The sequence below is a fragment of the Aulonocara stuartgranti genome (assembly GCF_965226115.1).
Source record: "Aulonocara stuartgranti genome assembly, chromosome: 17".
Lineage (NCBI taxonomy): Eukaryota > Metazoa > Chordata > Actinopteri > Cichliformes > Cichlidae > Aulonocara > Aulonocara stuartgranti.
In genome coordinates this window covers 14,479,766-14,495,352 of record NC_138953.1, presented here as the reverse complement: position 1 = coordinate 14,495,352, position 15,587 = coordinate 14,479,766, and the positions used below count along the sequence as shown (strand labels likewise).

The 15,587-nt window shown below is 40.4% G+C and overlaps 1 protein-coding gene across 1 annotated transcript in view; it reads left to right on the top strand.

The window, feature by feature from the left end:
• Positions 1-15,587, top strand: part of zc3h3 (zinc finger CCCH-type containing 3) — a 77,638-nt gene that overhangs the window by 4,076 nt on the left and 57,975 nt on the right. Inside the window, exon 3 of the mRNA XM_082509883.1 lies at positions 722-891. Coding sequence (XP_082366009.1) covers positions 722-891 — 170 coding nt within the window. The remainder of the gene's footprint in view (positions 1-721; positions 892-15,587) is intronic.

The following is a 15,587-nucleotide window of genomic DNA, read 5'->3' as shown; positions in this document are numbered from 1 at the left end:
GGATCAGCCAAGCGTTCAGTGTGTCTTTGCTCATGTTTGGAGGATGTTTACACCGATAAGGTGAAAATGATTTACCTAATACTAACCTCTGGTTTCTGTTTGAGAAGGAGGGTTTAGTGAAAGCTCTGGATTTGTTAAGTCCAACATGAGATTTCTGTTCTAGAGCATTCATTTAAACTCTGGTTCAGTTATTGGGGTAACTGACATTCATCTTATTATCAATCAGATTCATGGTTACTAGGATATCTTTAGGATAGCTTCACTTACCTTAACACCGGCTAATCCTACTTGGTAGTCACTTGAAGGTGGGTATCAGATGCAGATGCAGAAAGACCTCACATTATGCCTCGAGGGTTGCAGGGCATAAAACTCTTATTGATTGTGTGCTGTTAGAAATGACCGTGGTGATGTGCCCCAAGAAGAGGTGGTTCTGTGATAAACTTTGTGTTACTGTAGTAATCACTGTTTAAATATATGAATCTAGACCTGCATGGTATATTCCACTGATGTTTTTCTTGTTCCCAGTAAATGGGCACATGCATGTCTCAGAGTGAACATACTCGGAGTTGATATAAGGAACTTTGAACAGCTTTTTTTGGAACTAAACATTCAATTTCCCATCTCAGAGTTCATTAACTCAAAGTTTAGGATTTCTTATGTTTAATAGTTTTTTACTCCTCCTGACTGTCCTGTGTGTCTGCCTGCTGTATTGTGACCACAGTGGCAGTGGATCAGAGAAGGTGAGCCCACCAGCTGTGAAGCACTCTCCCCAGGGCAGAATCTATACTTTGGCCAGGACTCCCACAGGAGTTAGGAGGACACCCACCAGGGAGCTTGTGTCGTTTGGTAGACACAAGTTGAGGCGGCTTTCCCCTGTCTCATCAAAGACAAGTAAGAAGCACACACTACAGACCAAAGTAGAAAGTTGTTATTTTGCTCTGCTGTAAAGTTTGCTTTGACTAATTGCTGACGTGTCAACCATACATGGATGTTTACGCAGAAAATCCTATAGCTGTGGGTGATAAATCTTCTTTTAAACACGTGCGTGTCCTCACCCATTATTTGGTTGAGAGCAGTAATATTCTACAGCCATTTGGTGGTGCTGTAACAACTCCAAGCCGCAAAGTCACCAGCTGCATATCAAGCAAGCATACCTGTTTTGCTTCCTGGAGTTATTCATTATGCTTATGTTTTGTGTGCACTTTGGTCATGGTTAGGCATATGCTTAGTTTTAGAAAAACATGGAAAAATAGGGAAAGATGTAATTTATATGAAGATATAATAACAGGATAGAGTCCAAATAGAAATGCATTATGTACTGCTGTCTACCACACCTGCAAGAAAAACAAACATACACGACCTCGAACACAAAAATTTGAAAATGCTGATTTATATATTTGTGTAATCTTCTTGTGGGGTGTGTGAATGTGAGAGAGAGAGAGAAAGAGAGTGTGGAGTGTAAATGTGTATGTGTCTTTGCCACAAAATGTACTTGAAAATGAGGGTGGGAAGCCGCAATAACGTCTCCCAGGAGTCAGAGGCAGGCAGAGATGGATCCTGGAGAACTGGGCTATTTGCCCCCTCGAGAGTACTGAAGACCTAAGGCCACACATCCCAGCTAGCGAAGGAAGCTGCCCCTAGATGGGGTGCCCACGGCCAAGAGGTGGGAGTCCCAGAGGACAAGAGGCGATGGGCAGTCGACCCCGCTAGAATTCTCACCCAGGACATGGCAGACCTCCCCTCAGACAGGGAAGAAGTCCAAGCCACCCCAGACCACCAAGAGAGTGGGTCCATACCAGAACATCCTGTCAAGCATCCTGGAACCAACTAGTACCCTCATCCCAGGAAGGGGGAGCTGATCCCCTCCCTCTATGACCATGTCCTACAAGGCCAAGGATCAGCAAGTCCCAGACCCAGGCCCAGCCATCCACGCATCCACCCTTCCACCCATTAATGATACACAGAGATACAAAATCAACATATTGATCAACATAGAAGTGCCAAAAACTGCAGACAGTCCCCAGACATCCATGCTTGAAGGCCAGCATGTGAGGTGAAATTAGCATGTTTACACCCTGCTGCTGCTGGAAAAAGAAAAAGATGGAAAAAAAAGTTTGTGGTCTCTACAGCTAATTTGCCCTTCTGTTAGACAGAGGGTGATTTAATTATTTATTTTTATTACAACTCACCTCTTTGTGACTCTACAATGTAGTAGTGCCTGAGCCAGGAAGGGTGTCCGGTTCAAAAATCTGCTAAATCAAATATGCAGAGACACTTGGTGTAATGACCCCCTGTGAAGCAGGGAGGAGCATTTTGTTAAGGCTCTATGTTGATTGACTGACTAATCAGCCAGGGCTTGATAGCAGTAATAGCAGCGGTAATTTACAGATGTGGAGGCAGGCAGCACCACTGATTGGCTGATTAATCAGTCAATCAAGGTAGGTGTCTGTGCCTCGCACCAGTGCACTTCATGACTTAGTTCATCACCTTGGCAATCCATGTTCCTGTCTAAACTTTGTAACTGCTGTCTCCGAAAACACAACATCATGGTGGTGGCTACATCTATAAATTGTATATAGTATCTCACAGTTATTGTTAATAGCCAGTCTTTTCATGGTTCATTTTGAGAACCTGTCAGTAGCTAACCACAGAGCAGGTGCTCCAGAGGTTCTAACAGTAAGAGGAAAACATCAGTTTATCATGTTTGCATCGTTGATATGTAGGATAATAGAAATAATGGGCAAAACCAAGCTTCTTTCTGCTTGCTGTTTTAGTTTTTGTTCAACATGCTTCTAATTGATCCAGTGTGAACACAATACATACTCTACCAGCCAGTGTCGGCTTTGTAATGTATGTAGAACTGGTACAAAGCTGCTAGTTAATTGAAGCCATGTCCAGCAGAGGGCAGCAGTTTCCATCCATGTCATCCTTGTAGGGGCTTTGTGTTGCAAGCTGTCACAGGGAGGTGTACAGGCAGACTATAAGAGGGGGGGGGGGGGGGTTAATTGATTGCCCAATTCAGCGGTGATGGCGAACAAGTGCCGATAGCGGGTAATTTGCAGAGGTGGAGGCAGGCAGCACCACTGCTATCAAGCCCTGGCACCACTCTCCTTCCAGTAGATAAAAAGGAGCTAATGCATAATTATCCTTTTGCAAATTGGATTGTTTTAACGAACTGTAGAATATAGGCCTAACCTGATGGAAAGCAATCATTGTTTTTACAGCCCCAACCCCGCTCTCCCTCCATTCCCCCCTTCCTGCTTCCACTTGCCCCTCGAACCCTCCGGTCATTTTGTGTGTACCCTACACGGCTCATGGCCATCTTCGTGTAATCTCCCATACTCAATGGAGTCAGAAGACATTAGAAAAACCATCACTATTAACATTAGGCTTTATTCGTCCCCATGGCTCTGCATCTTAAATTCTGTTCCTCTTTTTCTGATGCTTTAACACAACTTTATGCTCTTTTTCCCACACCTCCTAAATCATTTTGTCTTTTCCTTATCTTCATCTTTGCCCTCAGTTTTTTATATCATGTGATACAACAACAGGAACACATGCATCTCTAATTAAAGATGGACATTAGAGACTGAGGAAAGGTGGAATGTGGATGAGTGTGGAAGAAGATGGAGTGAGGAATGCTGCTCTTAGCCGTCTGTGCTTCTGATAAGAGCTGCTAATAAAGCGCAAATTGAATTACTAATGATGGGAAGCACATTCCCTATAGATGAGCCTGTTTAAAACCGACCTCATGACCACTCACACATGCATGATAATATACTCACAAACAATGTTTCTTAATTTCCTGCTCGGTATGCTAGTTTCAGCTTCCTGTCCACGTTCAGGGGACCGTGTTTTCTGAGGTGCGTGGTTATCTGAGGTTTAATTTAAAGAGGGCATAAACCTAAGTAAGCAGTTAGGACTGTAATGAATTGAGAGGTGTGTGTGTGTGTGTGTGCTTGCATGCAGTCAGAGACAGCCATGTAGCCCAGATAATCTAATAAAGCAGATAAATGTCAGGAGCGGACAGAACACAGAGAGGAAGAGTGCTGAGGCGTGCGTCTTCAGGCCCCATGTGACAGGCTTCTGGAGCGCTTTAGGTCTCTATCTCACTCCAGTTTCTTCCCTCTCTCACCATCTCTCATCCAGTCTTGCTCAGTCGTTCCCCTCGTTTTGGCTGTCTTCACTGCTCTTTTAAAATACCTTGTGATTTTATTTTATTTTTTTAAATCCCAGCGCAGTGGAGCATTTTTGCAGACTACAGGCGTTTTAGGTCTGAACTGTCCAATAAAGCCTTGAGTAAAAGAAACTTTTGAACTTTAATTTTCTAAAAATAAAACGACACTTATAGATCAACAATTTGGCATAGAAACTATTTTTGACATAATATTTATACTTGTACTTTTTCAAAACAAAAAACAAAATGACTGTTCCTCCCAGTCCACACACAATTCACTTCAAGCAAACACATAAAGAAATTTTCATAAATACAAAATGTTCAATGGTAATTGTCCTTGTGGAAGGTTTGAACGGAGGTTTGCCTGATTGTGATCTAACTTTCTTTTTTTTTTTTGTTCCAAAACGGGGTCATTAACTTTTGGGCAGGTTCATTAATGTTCATTTTAGTTGTTCATCCTGTTACAAACTAAGTAGAAACTGCTTCAGTTCTAATGAGAAAATAAGCAATTTTCTACATCACTGTGAACGCTTCCCAAAATGTTGCAATCTGCCACATCCAGTGAAAAGGTGTGCGTTTAACCTCTGTGCATTTAGTGACACAAATGTTTTTGTTGTATGCAACAATTGGGTGCTTTTGTGTACAGAGCGGGTTTTGCTGCTTTCTTATTAAAACGCTCAACTATTTTCTTGAAGCATTCCCTACTCACTGTATTTATTGGACATGTTGGCCAAACAGAATGTGATTGGGTTAATGATTTCAGTGTGTCTTTGTGAGCTGGATGGATATACAGCCATGCTGTCCAGCCTCGATCTCATGGATGACTAAGCTGGATTTTTTTTTTTTTTTTTTAATGATTCACGTTACAAGGTTCTTCTTAGCCTTCATGGTTTTCCTGCAGTTTGTGGTGCATTTTCAAGTGGTTGAACAAGTTAGTTGTTATTTCACAATACACACAGAATTCCACACTTCTCTTCACATATGATTTCTTCTTGGTTAGCGCAATTTTGAGCTAAATCTTAAGTATTTCCAGACCCATGCTGTCAGATTGGTGACCTGTTTGTGTGTTGTAATTGGAATGTCTCTCTTACATGCCTCTTTTGCTCTCTCACACAACATAGAGGCCATTATCGCCGCAAAAGAATCCTCTTTTCACACCCCCTGCTCCTGCAGAGATCCAGTCACTGTGCCAACACTGATGCCATTTGTTTTGTCCATAAATAACATGCACAGCTCTGCATTGAGACCCTGCTTTCTTGGACCTTTTCTACTTTATGCATACATCTCATTCCATTTACTTTATGTGGACACATGCAAACAGAAAGTATTAAAGTTCCTCAAAGAGATGCTCAGCCCTTGAAGAGTAGAGCATGACTGATCCATTCTATCCAGGTATAATCTTTTCATTGGCAGTGTGTTTGGGGAAATGTGGGTGGGAAATGCTTTCCAAGTGGTATTGCATGGTGGATAAAAAATCGGGTGCTACATATCTGTATTCATAACTCATCAGTTAGTTAGCTAAAATACAGTCCCAGACCGTGACAGAGCCTCCACCATGTTTTTCAGGTGGCCGTAGATCATAGGTGTCAAACTCTGGCCCGCGGGCCAAGTTTGGCCCGCAGCCTAATTACATTTGGCCCGCGAAGCCATACCAAAAATACTATCAGAGCTAGCCTACTGGTATTATACAGCTAATATATATATTGTTTAGTATTAAGCTTTGCTTGCTCCATATTCAGTTTTTCAGCAAAACGTGTTTGAGTCCATAAGAAAAGATTCATTCTTATATCTGGAGGAATAAATATATTTCAATAAATATATTTCAATAAATATTAACGTTAGCCTGCGACTTTGTTCTAGTTTTGAATTTTGGCCCACTGTGTATTTGAGTTTGACACCCCTGCCGTAGATGGTCACTGTTGTGCCTCTCCCCAGACCTGTTCTGTATGTCATACAGACATACTGTCATACTGACAATGATTTAAACCAACAATATCAAATCTGAACTCCTTGCTCCATAAGACCTGTTGCCACTGAGCTTTAGCATAGTTCTTGTGTAATTTAGCACACCTCCGCCATTTTTCCCTGTTTCCCTTTCTTAAGATTAAGTTAAAGGGCTGTCTCTCTTCGTAAGGACATGACTTCCAGATACTGTTAATATGTTGTAGATAGTTCTTTAGGCCTCTGCTTGTTTGGGTTTCAGTTAATGTCTTTGAAATTCACCTTGGTGGTGCAAAATTCCTATTTTATAGCTATTCAAATACGTTATCTTTGACATTTTCTGTTCCTTCTGTTTTTAGAATTGTCTGTTATGTGTATACACGATATTGGTTCTTCCATTTGTGTGATGTATTTCAACGAAGTTGAAACTAGCTAGTCTGCAAGGAAAACACCAGACTTGATTGGTGTGGTGTTTTTCTTGCTGTGCTACAAACAAGCTAGAAGGCCACCCTAACCAGATAGAGATGTGGTTCATGGGCAAGTTGGGAGATTCAATACGGGGACTGCTTGTACTGCTTAGTTATTTATCATGTACTTAGCAAAGTAATTAGCAAATAAAATATATGCAGAGAATAAATTTAATGATCACCAAGCCCTCCATCTTCTGTTGCTGAAGTACTCCACTTCTTTTGGATTAAAACTGCACAGTAATCACACAAATATAGAAACCTTTTTGGGTCCTGACACATGTACACGCTATCTGCCTGTCTTTTTTTTTTTTTTTTTTAAGCCTTGTTTATTTTTGCTTGTTTATTTGCATCACTCTCTGGTTCACACGTGCTCCAGTTTCTCCCACTTTTCCTTCACACCATGGCCACTTGTCCTGCGGTCTTCTCACACTGACTCACTTTCCTGCATTTGCACACACAGCAGCAGCTTATAGAGGGCAAGAGATCACCGCTTGTTTGGAACTGAAAGCTGTGTGCTCACTGTCACTCCATATAACATGTAAAGTAACATGTGTTTTGCACACTGATGTTTCTCTGAACTCTATTCTTTAAATGATTTTAATAGTTTGTGTGTGTTTATGTGTGTGCATTGTTGTGTAGGTCCCCCCAAACAGCTGCCTACATACCGTTCTCTAAATGCCATTTCCCTGTGCTCCCGTAGTATTATCAGTTGGTCCAAAGTATGGACATTAAACTAATGTGTGCACACACACACACACACACACACACACACACACACACACACACACACACACACACACACACACACACGCTCATTCTGCTCATTCCTCTTCACTTTCTCAGGCTCTCTGTGTCAAACAGGTGGACCTCTGTCCTCTTTCTGTCTGTGCTGAACTGTCTGTGGCCTTCTCTCTCTCTCTCTCTCTCTCAATGCCTGTCACCATTTGTCTCACTCACACACATTCTCTGTAAGACATGTGCGCCCACACACACAAACAAAACACATGTCCACAACTGTAATGTTGCCTTAATGATTTAGACACAGGCTCATGCAGTTGTTGCAGACAGAAAAGAAGAATAAACCAACAAGAATGTCAGTGTAACTTCCACTTTTTACGTCTGGCTAAACAGAAGTAGTGCCATGAGACCTCTTTGTGGACTTTTGTAATCTTCACACTTTTCTGTGCATACACATAAAAGGCAGAATTGACATCTGCGTCTGCATGCATATATATATATATATATATATATATATATATATATATATATATATATATATATATATATATATATATATATATATATATATATATATATATATATATATATATATATATATATAAGTAGTATAGCTATTCAATTGCATGAATGGTCCAGTTTCTCATGTAAGATTGCATCCTGCACATTACTGGCTTAGTATAGCTCTGTACCATGGTGCACTGTAACATTTGGCATTTTGATTAACCTCCCAGTGCCCAGAGAGCTGTACATGCCAATGATCTGTCTGATCCCTGAACGTACGGTATGCCCACATGAGTAACTTCACCCTAACTTTGCTGTAAGGCCTCTCCTTCTCCCCTCTCTTGGACTCTCATCAAACTGTCAGCTGGCAATAATTAAAATTTTCACTCATTTGAGTTTAACATGCCTCTCTGGCCTTCTTGAGGACACTGACATGGTTGAGAATACTTGGTCTTTGCTAAACCTGCTAAATGACAACAGATTCAAATTGCTTAAGGCGTGCTCCAGATAATCCAATCATTGAATCAATATTCTGTTATTATTTATATTTTTTATAACAAGTTCTAAGATTATTTGTGTGGTGTTGTGAAGGGGTGTCTTATTTTTTGTCGGGTGGGGTGGTGGGGGCGCAGCGGGTGTTGAAAAGTGTCATCAATGCTACCAAGTCCAGAAACTTTATCCTGAGATGATTGTGACTCCTTTCCAGTTAAGGAGGTAAATGTTTTCTTGGTATCCAGAGGAGTGGCCCATGTGCTGGGCTGTCTGAATAAATCACAAACCCAACAGGAGGCACACAGCGCACTGCTAATTATTTGAGAACACGTGGCAGGCTATATGGGTGTCGCTTATTGGTAAATGGGTTGGCTGGACCAATGGGTGTTGCCATATTTAGCTATGACAGTATAGACTTAAAATCCTGCCAATAGTAATGTGTACTAGTAATAGTAATTGTGACAATGATAATAATATTGATGTAATTATAACAATGGTGGCAGTAACTAAATAGTCGATACATTAGCAGGAATATTTAAATGTAAGGACAGATTTTCAGGAAAACTTTACCAGATGTGCAAAATAGAAACAGATTTTTGAAATTGTCCGGTGTATAGATTGGGATCCATGTACTTTTGGAAGGATTAAAATCAGACATTTGTCATTATATTTTCACAAATACATTTGACACTCAAATGAGAAAAATAAGGAGATAACATCTCGATGCTGTCAAGAAAATATCACAAACTGATCTAGATATTCTTCTTGGATGGTTTAGAGGGAAAATTTCAGCACTGGTGAAACTTCAGAAATTGGAACTGGCAGTATTTTTTTTTCTTTATTATTTACCATTTAAAATTTTCAAGGGACTACTTGAGGGTTTCAGCCAGTATGCTACAAACCTAAGAGGCCTGATTAGCCCACATGGATGCATTTTGTTCAAATTAATGGCCTGGAAAACTGTTTTTATTTCCCAACCAGCAAACTGGCCAACCACAACTTTAAACCACCATCCAAATATTGTGTAGGTTCCCATCCTGCCAAAATAGTTTTGACCATCCTGACATGGACCTCTGGGAGGATCTTTTAGTGTCTGCCACATGGATGTTGGGTAAAATGCTTTGGCTCCTGCTGGGTGCAGGTTAGAGGTTCTTTGGATCAGACTTGTTCCAGTGCATCCCGTGGACGCTGCATCAGAATCCTTGAGCCCTTTCCAGGAGAACTTTACATTGAAAAGATCAATGTTATTTCCTCCACCATTCAGGGGTTTGTGTTCTGGCTGCTAATTGTTTCACAGCTATCATTACAAATCAGTATTTGGATGTACTTCTCACTTTAATACTTTAAAATATCTGAATTTGTCATGCCATTCTTAAAAACAAAAACAAAGGGTGAAACTAGAACTCCGGCAAGAAAAATCCGTTTATTATCAGAATACTGAAATACTGCAACAAAGTTTGCAGACTCATATAACAAATACTAAATAAAACAAACTGACAGAAGTAACTAGGTCTCCATTCATTCTTTAACTTCAACTGATTAATCAGTCCGAGTTATTCCTGTGCAGTTAGGGGTGCTGTTGTGTTACATAAAGATGTATTTGTCATCGTAACAGGGAGGGGAAAGTCTGGGGCTGTTAAGAGCTGCTCCATAAATCTTCACCTTTTGTTAGTTGGTAAAGTTGGCCGGCCACTCGCCCTGCTGTACCCTGACCCTATGACAGTAACATTATCCGGCCCCGCTCCCCTCCATATGTCTGCACACACTGACACATTGCCTCAGTAAGTGCAGGAGGTTTGCTTGGGAGGACGAGAAAAGATTCTGAAGTGTGCTTGGCACGTTATGTCCACCAACTCAGACACAGTATTAGCAGATGTAAGCGCACAAGACAGGAAAAAAAAAAACCCCAATGTTAAACAAACATTATGTTGCTAATTTTAGACTTTCTGAATTGTTTTATCATGATATTCTCTACTGGATCAAACTTGGCAGTTATATTTTATCTTGTACTCTGCAGAACTTTTCATTTAATCAGGATGTAGACCACACGAGATAGCTTAAAATGGGGTTTCCACTGGATAAAAACAACAGAAAAGATGCTTTGAAATCCAAGGAACTAGTTAGGGCCTTGTCCCCTGATTTGAAGCAGGGGCACAAGTTCTGGGGACTGTAGGGACTTCTTTCGCCACCCAGGTTTTCTTATTAGAAGAGACTCAGATCCATTTACTCACAGTGAAATTACCAGCACAGGTCAAGATGTAGCACAAGGCTATATGTGTGACTTCCTCTAAGTCCCAATGTACAAATAAATCTAATTATTTGGTGCAAAGCAGTGTTTTAGTGTCGCGAGAGCTCCCTCGGCCCAGGTTTTAATAGTCAATTTAATTAATTTAATTTTTTTTTTTTTTTTTTTTTTTTTGTGTAGTGCCAGATGACAGCAACAGTCGCCTCAAGGCGCTCTATATTGTAAGGTAAAGACCATACAAGATCTTGAAGATCAGCCTTGTTTTTGTGCTGAGGGAGGTGTAAGCAGGGACAGGTATCAAGACGGGGGGGGGCAACTGTGTAGGAATGCTTAATGCTTGAATAAACATGGCTGAGTGCATTACTTTTCCTTGTAGTACATGCCAAATGTTGGTTGATTGGTAGTATTGTTTCAATGCCTGAGGAAAGTCCAGCTTTGTTCTTAGTGTGTTGTTTCACCCAGCTCTGGTTCGGCCCCCAGTCTTTTCACTACCAACTAGATGCATGATTCCCACACTGTGTGAATCAGCAATGTTGTACTGTGCAATAGTATCATTCTAAGTTACAAATCTTTGATGGAACTATATCCGAGTCTCAGCTCATAAAGGCTTGCACATGAAAACTGAGGTAATCCTAATCAAGGCTGGAGTATTTCTGTGTGGAGTTTGCATGTTCTACTTGTGCTTGCATGAGCTCTGTGGTTCTCTACGGCTGTCTTCCTCCCACAGTCCAAAGGAAGGTTAGGCTAATTTGCGAGTTGTGAATCTAAGTGTGAATGGGACACAGAATCTGTCTCTGTGTTTACCCTGTGACAAACCAACAACCTGTCCAGCATGTGTCCCCCCTCTCGACCTGTGCCAACTGGGATAAGCTTCCGCTGTCACAGAGGGATAAGCATAAGAAATGGATAGATGGATGTCATATATAGTAGATTGTTAGCTCTGGGTATCAAATGTACTAAAACCTGGTATCATTTTATTTCTTTACATTATAGTCTACTAGTTTTAGACTTTTTATTCAGACATAATAATTACAAAATATTTTAGGCATTTAACATTAGGAGAGGTGTTGGACCAGTAACAGTGAAATTTTCTGTTGAACCTGTTACTGCAACTACCATCTAAATTCTTATAGGCACTATCACTGCAGAGGTTAACCACATCTTTACTCCATTTATCTACTTATTTCTATTTCTCTACTTCTCTCTACCCTACAGTGGAATAAAGCTGTTTCCCATATTGATGGGGCTTGACTGTATGTCTTAGTAGGCTGGTAGAGCTAAGTAGAGATTTAGTTCTTCTTCTACTTCTTCTACTTCTACTTCTACTTCTTCTACTTCTACTTCTTCTACAATTTCATCCATATGCCCTTCTCAAATCTGTCTGCTCTACCTGAGTCTCCATACAAGACTCAAAGCTAAGCATCAGGTTCTCAAGTTCAGGGTCCAAGCTGAGGAGAAACCTGACCCCTCATCTTGAAGATGTTTTTTTTTTTTCTCCTTCATCCAAGCTTTCCAACTTTCCATTTCCATCCACCTACTGGCCTGGACATCTGAACCCCTGCAACTCTATTCTGGTCTGAGTGAGGTATTCACTGGCCGTCTACTGTCTAGCCCACCAGTCCCTAATGCTTTTTTTCTGTCCATTTAAATATCCACATTACTCTCTCTCTCTTCACCTACCTTTTGATCAGTTTTTGGTGTCTTTTTAATTTCACCAGTGCTGCTTTGTCTGATGGATAGATTGAGGGGCTGAACTGAAACTCAGTTCTAATGATGTAATCTGCCAAATGTAACCCTAACCCTGCTCAAACAATTAGAGGAACATTTGAATCACACATCAGATAGTAATGAATGAATCATAAAAGTTGAAACTGTTGATAAACTTTGTGTGGAGAATAAAATTACTTAATGGCCATTACACACCAAAAACATTAACCCTTTTGATGGCTAGATTCAAAGTGACACTGCAAGTCAAAATTTACCATTAAACTCACAGGCTGATCCAACTTGAATCATAATGTGGCTCATGCATTCCTACCTGGGTATGCTCCTGATGAGATGGCAGATGGTGTCCCAGAAGATCTCCTATCAGGGCATCAATAAGCTCATAGGCAGCCTGTGGTGCTATTTCTCAGTGTTAGCCTTGAGGCAATTCAGTTCAGTTTTATTTATAATATATAGGACCAAATCACAACAGTTACCTCAAGGTGCTTAAACACTGCTTAGCTGTGCACTCACACACAATGTTTCAAAGGTTCTGAATTCATTTCAAGTCTGGAGAAAGTGATGGCCACTCAGTTGCATCAATGCCTGTCATCCTGGAACAATTTACATACTTATCCTCCTGCACCTGGAGCACCCAGGGTCCAGTGCACCAGCATATGTTCTGACAATGGGTTTGAGGATATTGGCCATGTACTTAACAACAGTCAGGGCAGTGTTAGCTAACATTCTTTCACATCTGTCATGTATGGTCAGTGTGAACCTGCTGTCTCAATGGAATAGGGTGCCAGTGGTGGACCTGGCAGGTTTGTTCCTTTTTCTTTTTCTGGCAGGGGCCAATCAATATGCATGATGGTGAGTCTTGAGCACTGGTGCAAGTGAAGGATGTTGGGTTCTGTGCCACCATCATGGAGTCTGAGTCTATCAGTTTGGTCAGAAGTAGTCTACTGAATTCCTGGCAGTGCTCCCCCTTTTCCTCCTTGCATAAAGTAGCAGACACAGGTCCTTCTGCTGGGTTGAGGTCCTTCTGTCATCTTGCTTGTTTAACAGCCTGCTTCCTGGTATCTCCTCCTTACTCTTGCGAGTGTGCTGGAAGGAACTGCAAACATGTGAGGGGTTTGAGGAGTTGGACTACCTGTGCAAGCTGAAGGGGCAGTACCATCTCATGTTACCAGACTAAACCGAAACTAGAGAAAAATCAGTCAGGATGGGTAGGGAAGGGATCAATGGTCTGTGGTACCAGTACTATCAATTTCTGTGTACCCATTGCTGTTCCCGTCCTCCTCCCACAGTCTAGGATGTGGTTTGGTATTTAATAATAGATGATTGTTTTGTGTTTGTCAGTTGCTACACTCTTGTTAAAGTCCTTTAAGATAACTGCTAGGCATGTATTGATTAGCTATGCCTGGGTTGATTGTTTTTATAGCCTGAGAAGACACTGCATTCCCCTCATCACCACCTTCACACACTTCTTCAGTAACTCATCAAGAGTCCCCTACTCTCTGTGTGTTTGAATAATTAATGCTTAAACTCTTTAATTAGGGAGATTTGCTCTGAACAGATGCAATGTAATTAAGTCTTCAACTCTATGTGTGGCTGGAGTGAAAATGTATTTGGTTTTATTTGTTTTTCTTGCCCTATACAAACTGAAGACACAATAAAATATAACTTATCATGTCCTGCTTGTTGAAACATCTCAGATGATTTCCAGTATGTGTTCAGCTTTGGTTTGACTCTCATTGTGTTGGCATTCATGGTAGTAAACGTGCAACTGCTCTGGTATGGCAACTCTGGTAGCTGTAATGGGTGGAAAGACTATGAGCTCCGAGTGTGATATTAATAACCGGCACTACACGCCAGAACAATGATGAAAGATTTGTCAATCATCATTAGTGTAGTAATGACAGCACTCTGACCCTGCATTCTAATGCTAAATGTTTCATTATTCACCATGCATGTTTTCTTCCTTGTCACCTTTATAAGGGGATGTTGTTTAAGGTATTGTGCTGCCACTAACACACCAACACGTGTGGTATTTTATTTTGGGCACTGAACAATGTGATTAACACAGTGTGTGTACAGACGGTGTTTAGCTTAAGGTTGTGGTTAAGGATGTTTAACAGTCTAATTTCATACTTGTCAACTAGTCAGACATTTGGTTTTAATTTTGTGTTTTCCTCATGTTAAACTGGTTACCAAATTAGTTCCCAGGACTATCATGGGTAAATGCTACAAAATGCCTCATTCATTTTTACAGTACAATTTCTAGTATTATTTTTATCTTTGTAACATTTTCAACTTGAAAGATTTTTTCAATCATTTCTTTAATTTAATCTTTTATTTAGCCCTTTAAGACCTACCATAGAACCAAGTCCGCCAGAGCTTATATTATATTTTTACATGGTGTGGTGCCATTTTTGGGAGCATTTCAAGTTGCTATACATCAATACAACAATTATAGCCCAGATTTTAATAATATGTATTCATTAAGTGCATAGTAATTACATAAATTGCAAAAAAGTGCAATAAACTACAAAAAAATTTAAAATCGTTTTTGCTTTTTTAACATATATTTCTAGTTAGAGAAATTTAAGAGGCTTATCCCTCAAAACTGTAAATACAAAAAAGTTGCACAAAATAGTTTCCTACCACAGGAAATTTATTTTGAGTGTCTTCATAGTTTTATTTTTGAAATACACCAATTTTTATATATTGCAGAAAAAACGAAAATAAATATTATACTGCAAATTTGCATATGCATCAAAATAAACTATTTCCAGCAGTGCAATATGAGTCCTAAGCATCCCAGAAACGATACAGAAAGTCATAAAGTCAAAGATAACTTTTAAAAACACCAGTATAGGCCCTGAGGCCCTGATGGTTAAAAAAAAAAAACTACATTTCCGCGAAAATGATGTCACTTCCTGTTTCGGGCAGGTAATGGCAGACATGCAAAAGTTTGCGCTGACGTCTATTCCAACGTAGGAAGTGTTATGAACAGCTGATCGGATCGGCAAAGCGTGTTTCTGGAATATTATGTTTTTGTTGCTGCAAGTGCTTTTTATGCAGTTTTTGCAAAGCTATATGTGGAAGGAAACTGTGACCTATGACAAGCTGATGGCATAAGATGTAAGTACAACTCCTCCGGTTTCATATGCAAAAAAAACTATTGCGCTAGCTTACGTGGTTGCAGAGCTACCGGGATTTAAAAATAGTTACGCAAAACAGAGCGTGCCCACTCCGACCGGCTTTAAAGGGTTAATTGTTACACAGCTACTGATGCTGCACTTGTAATTTG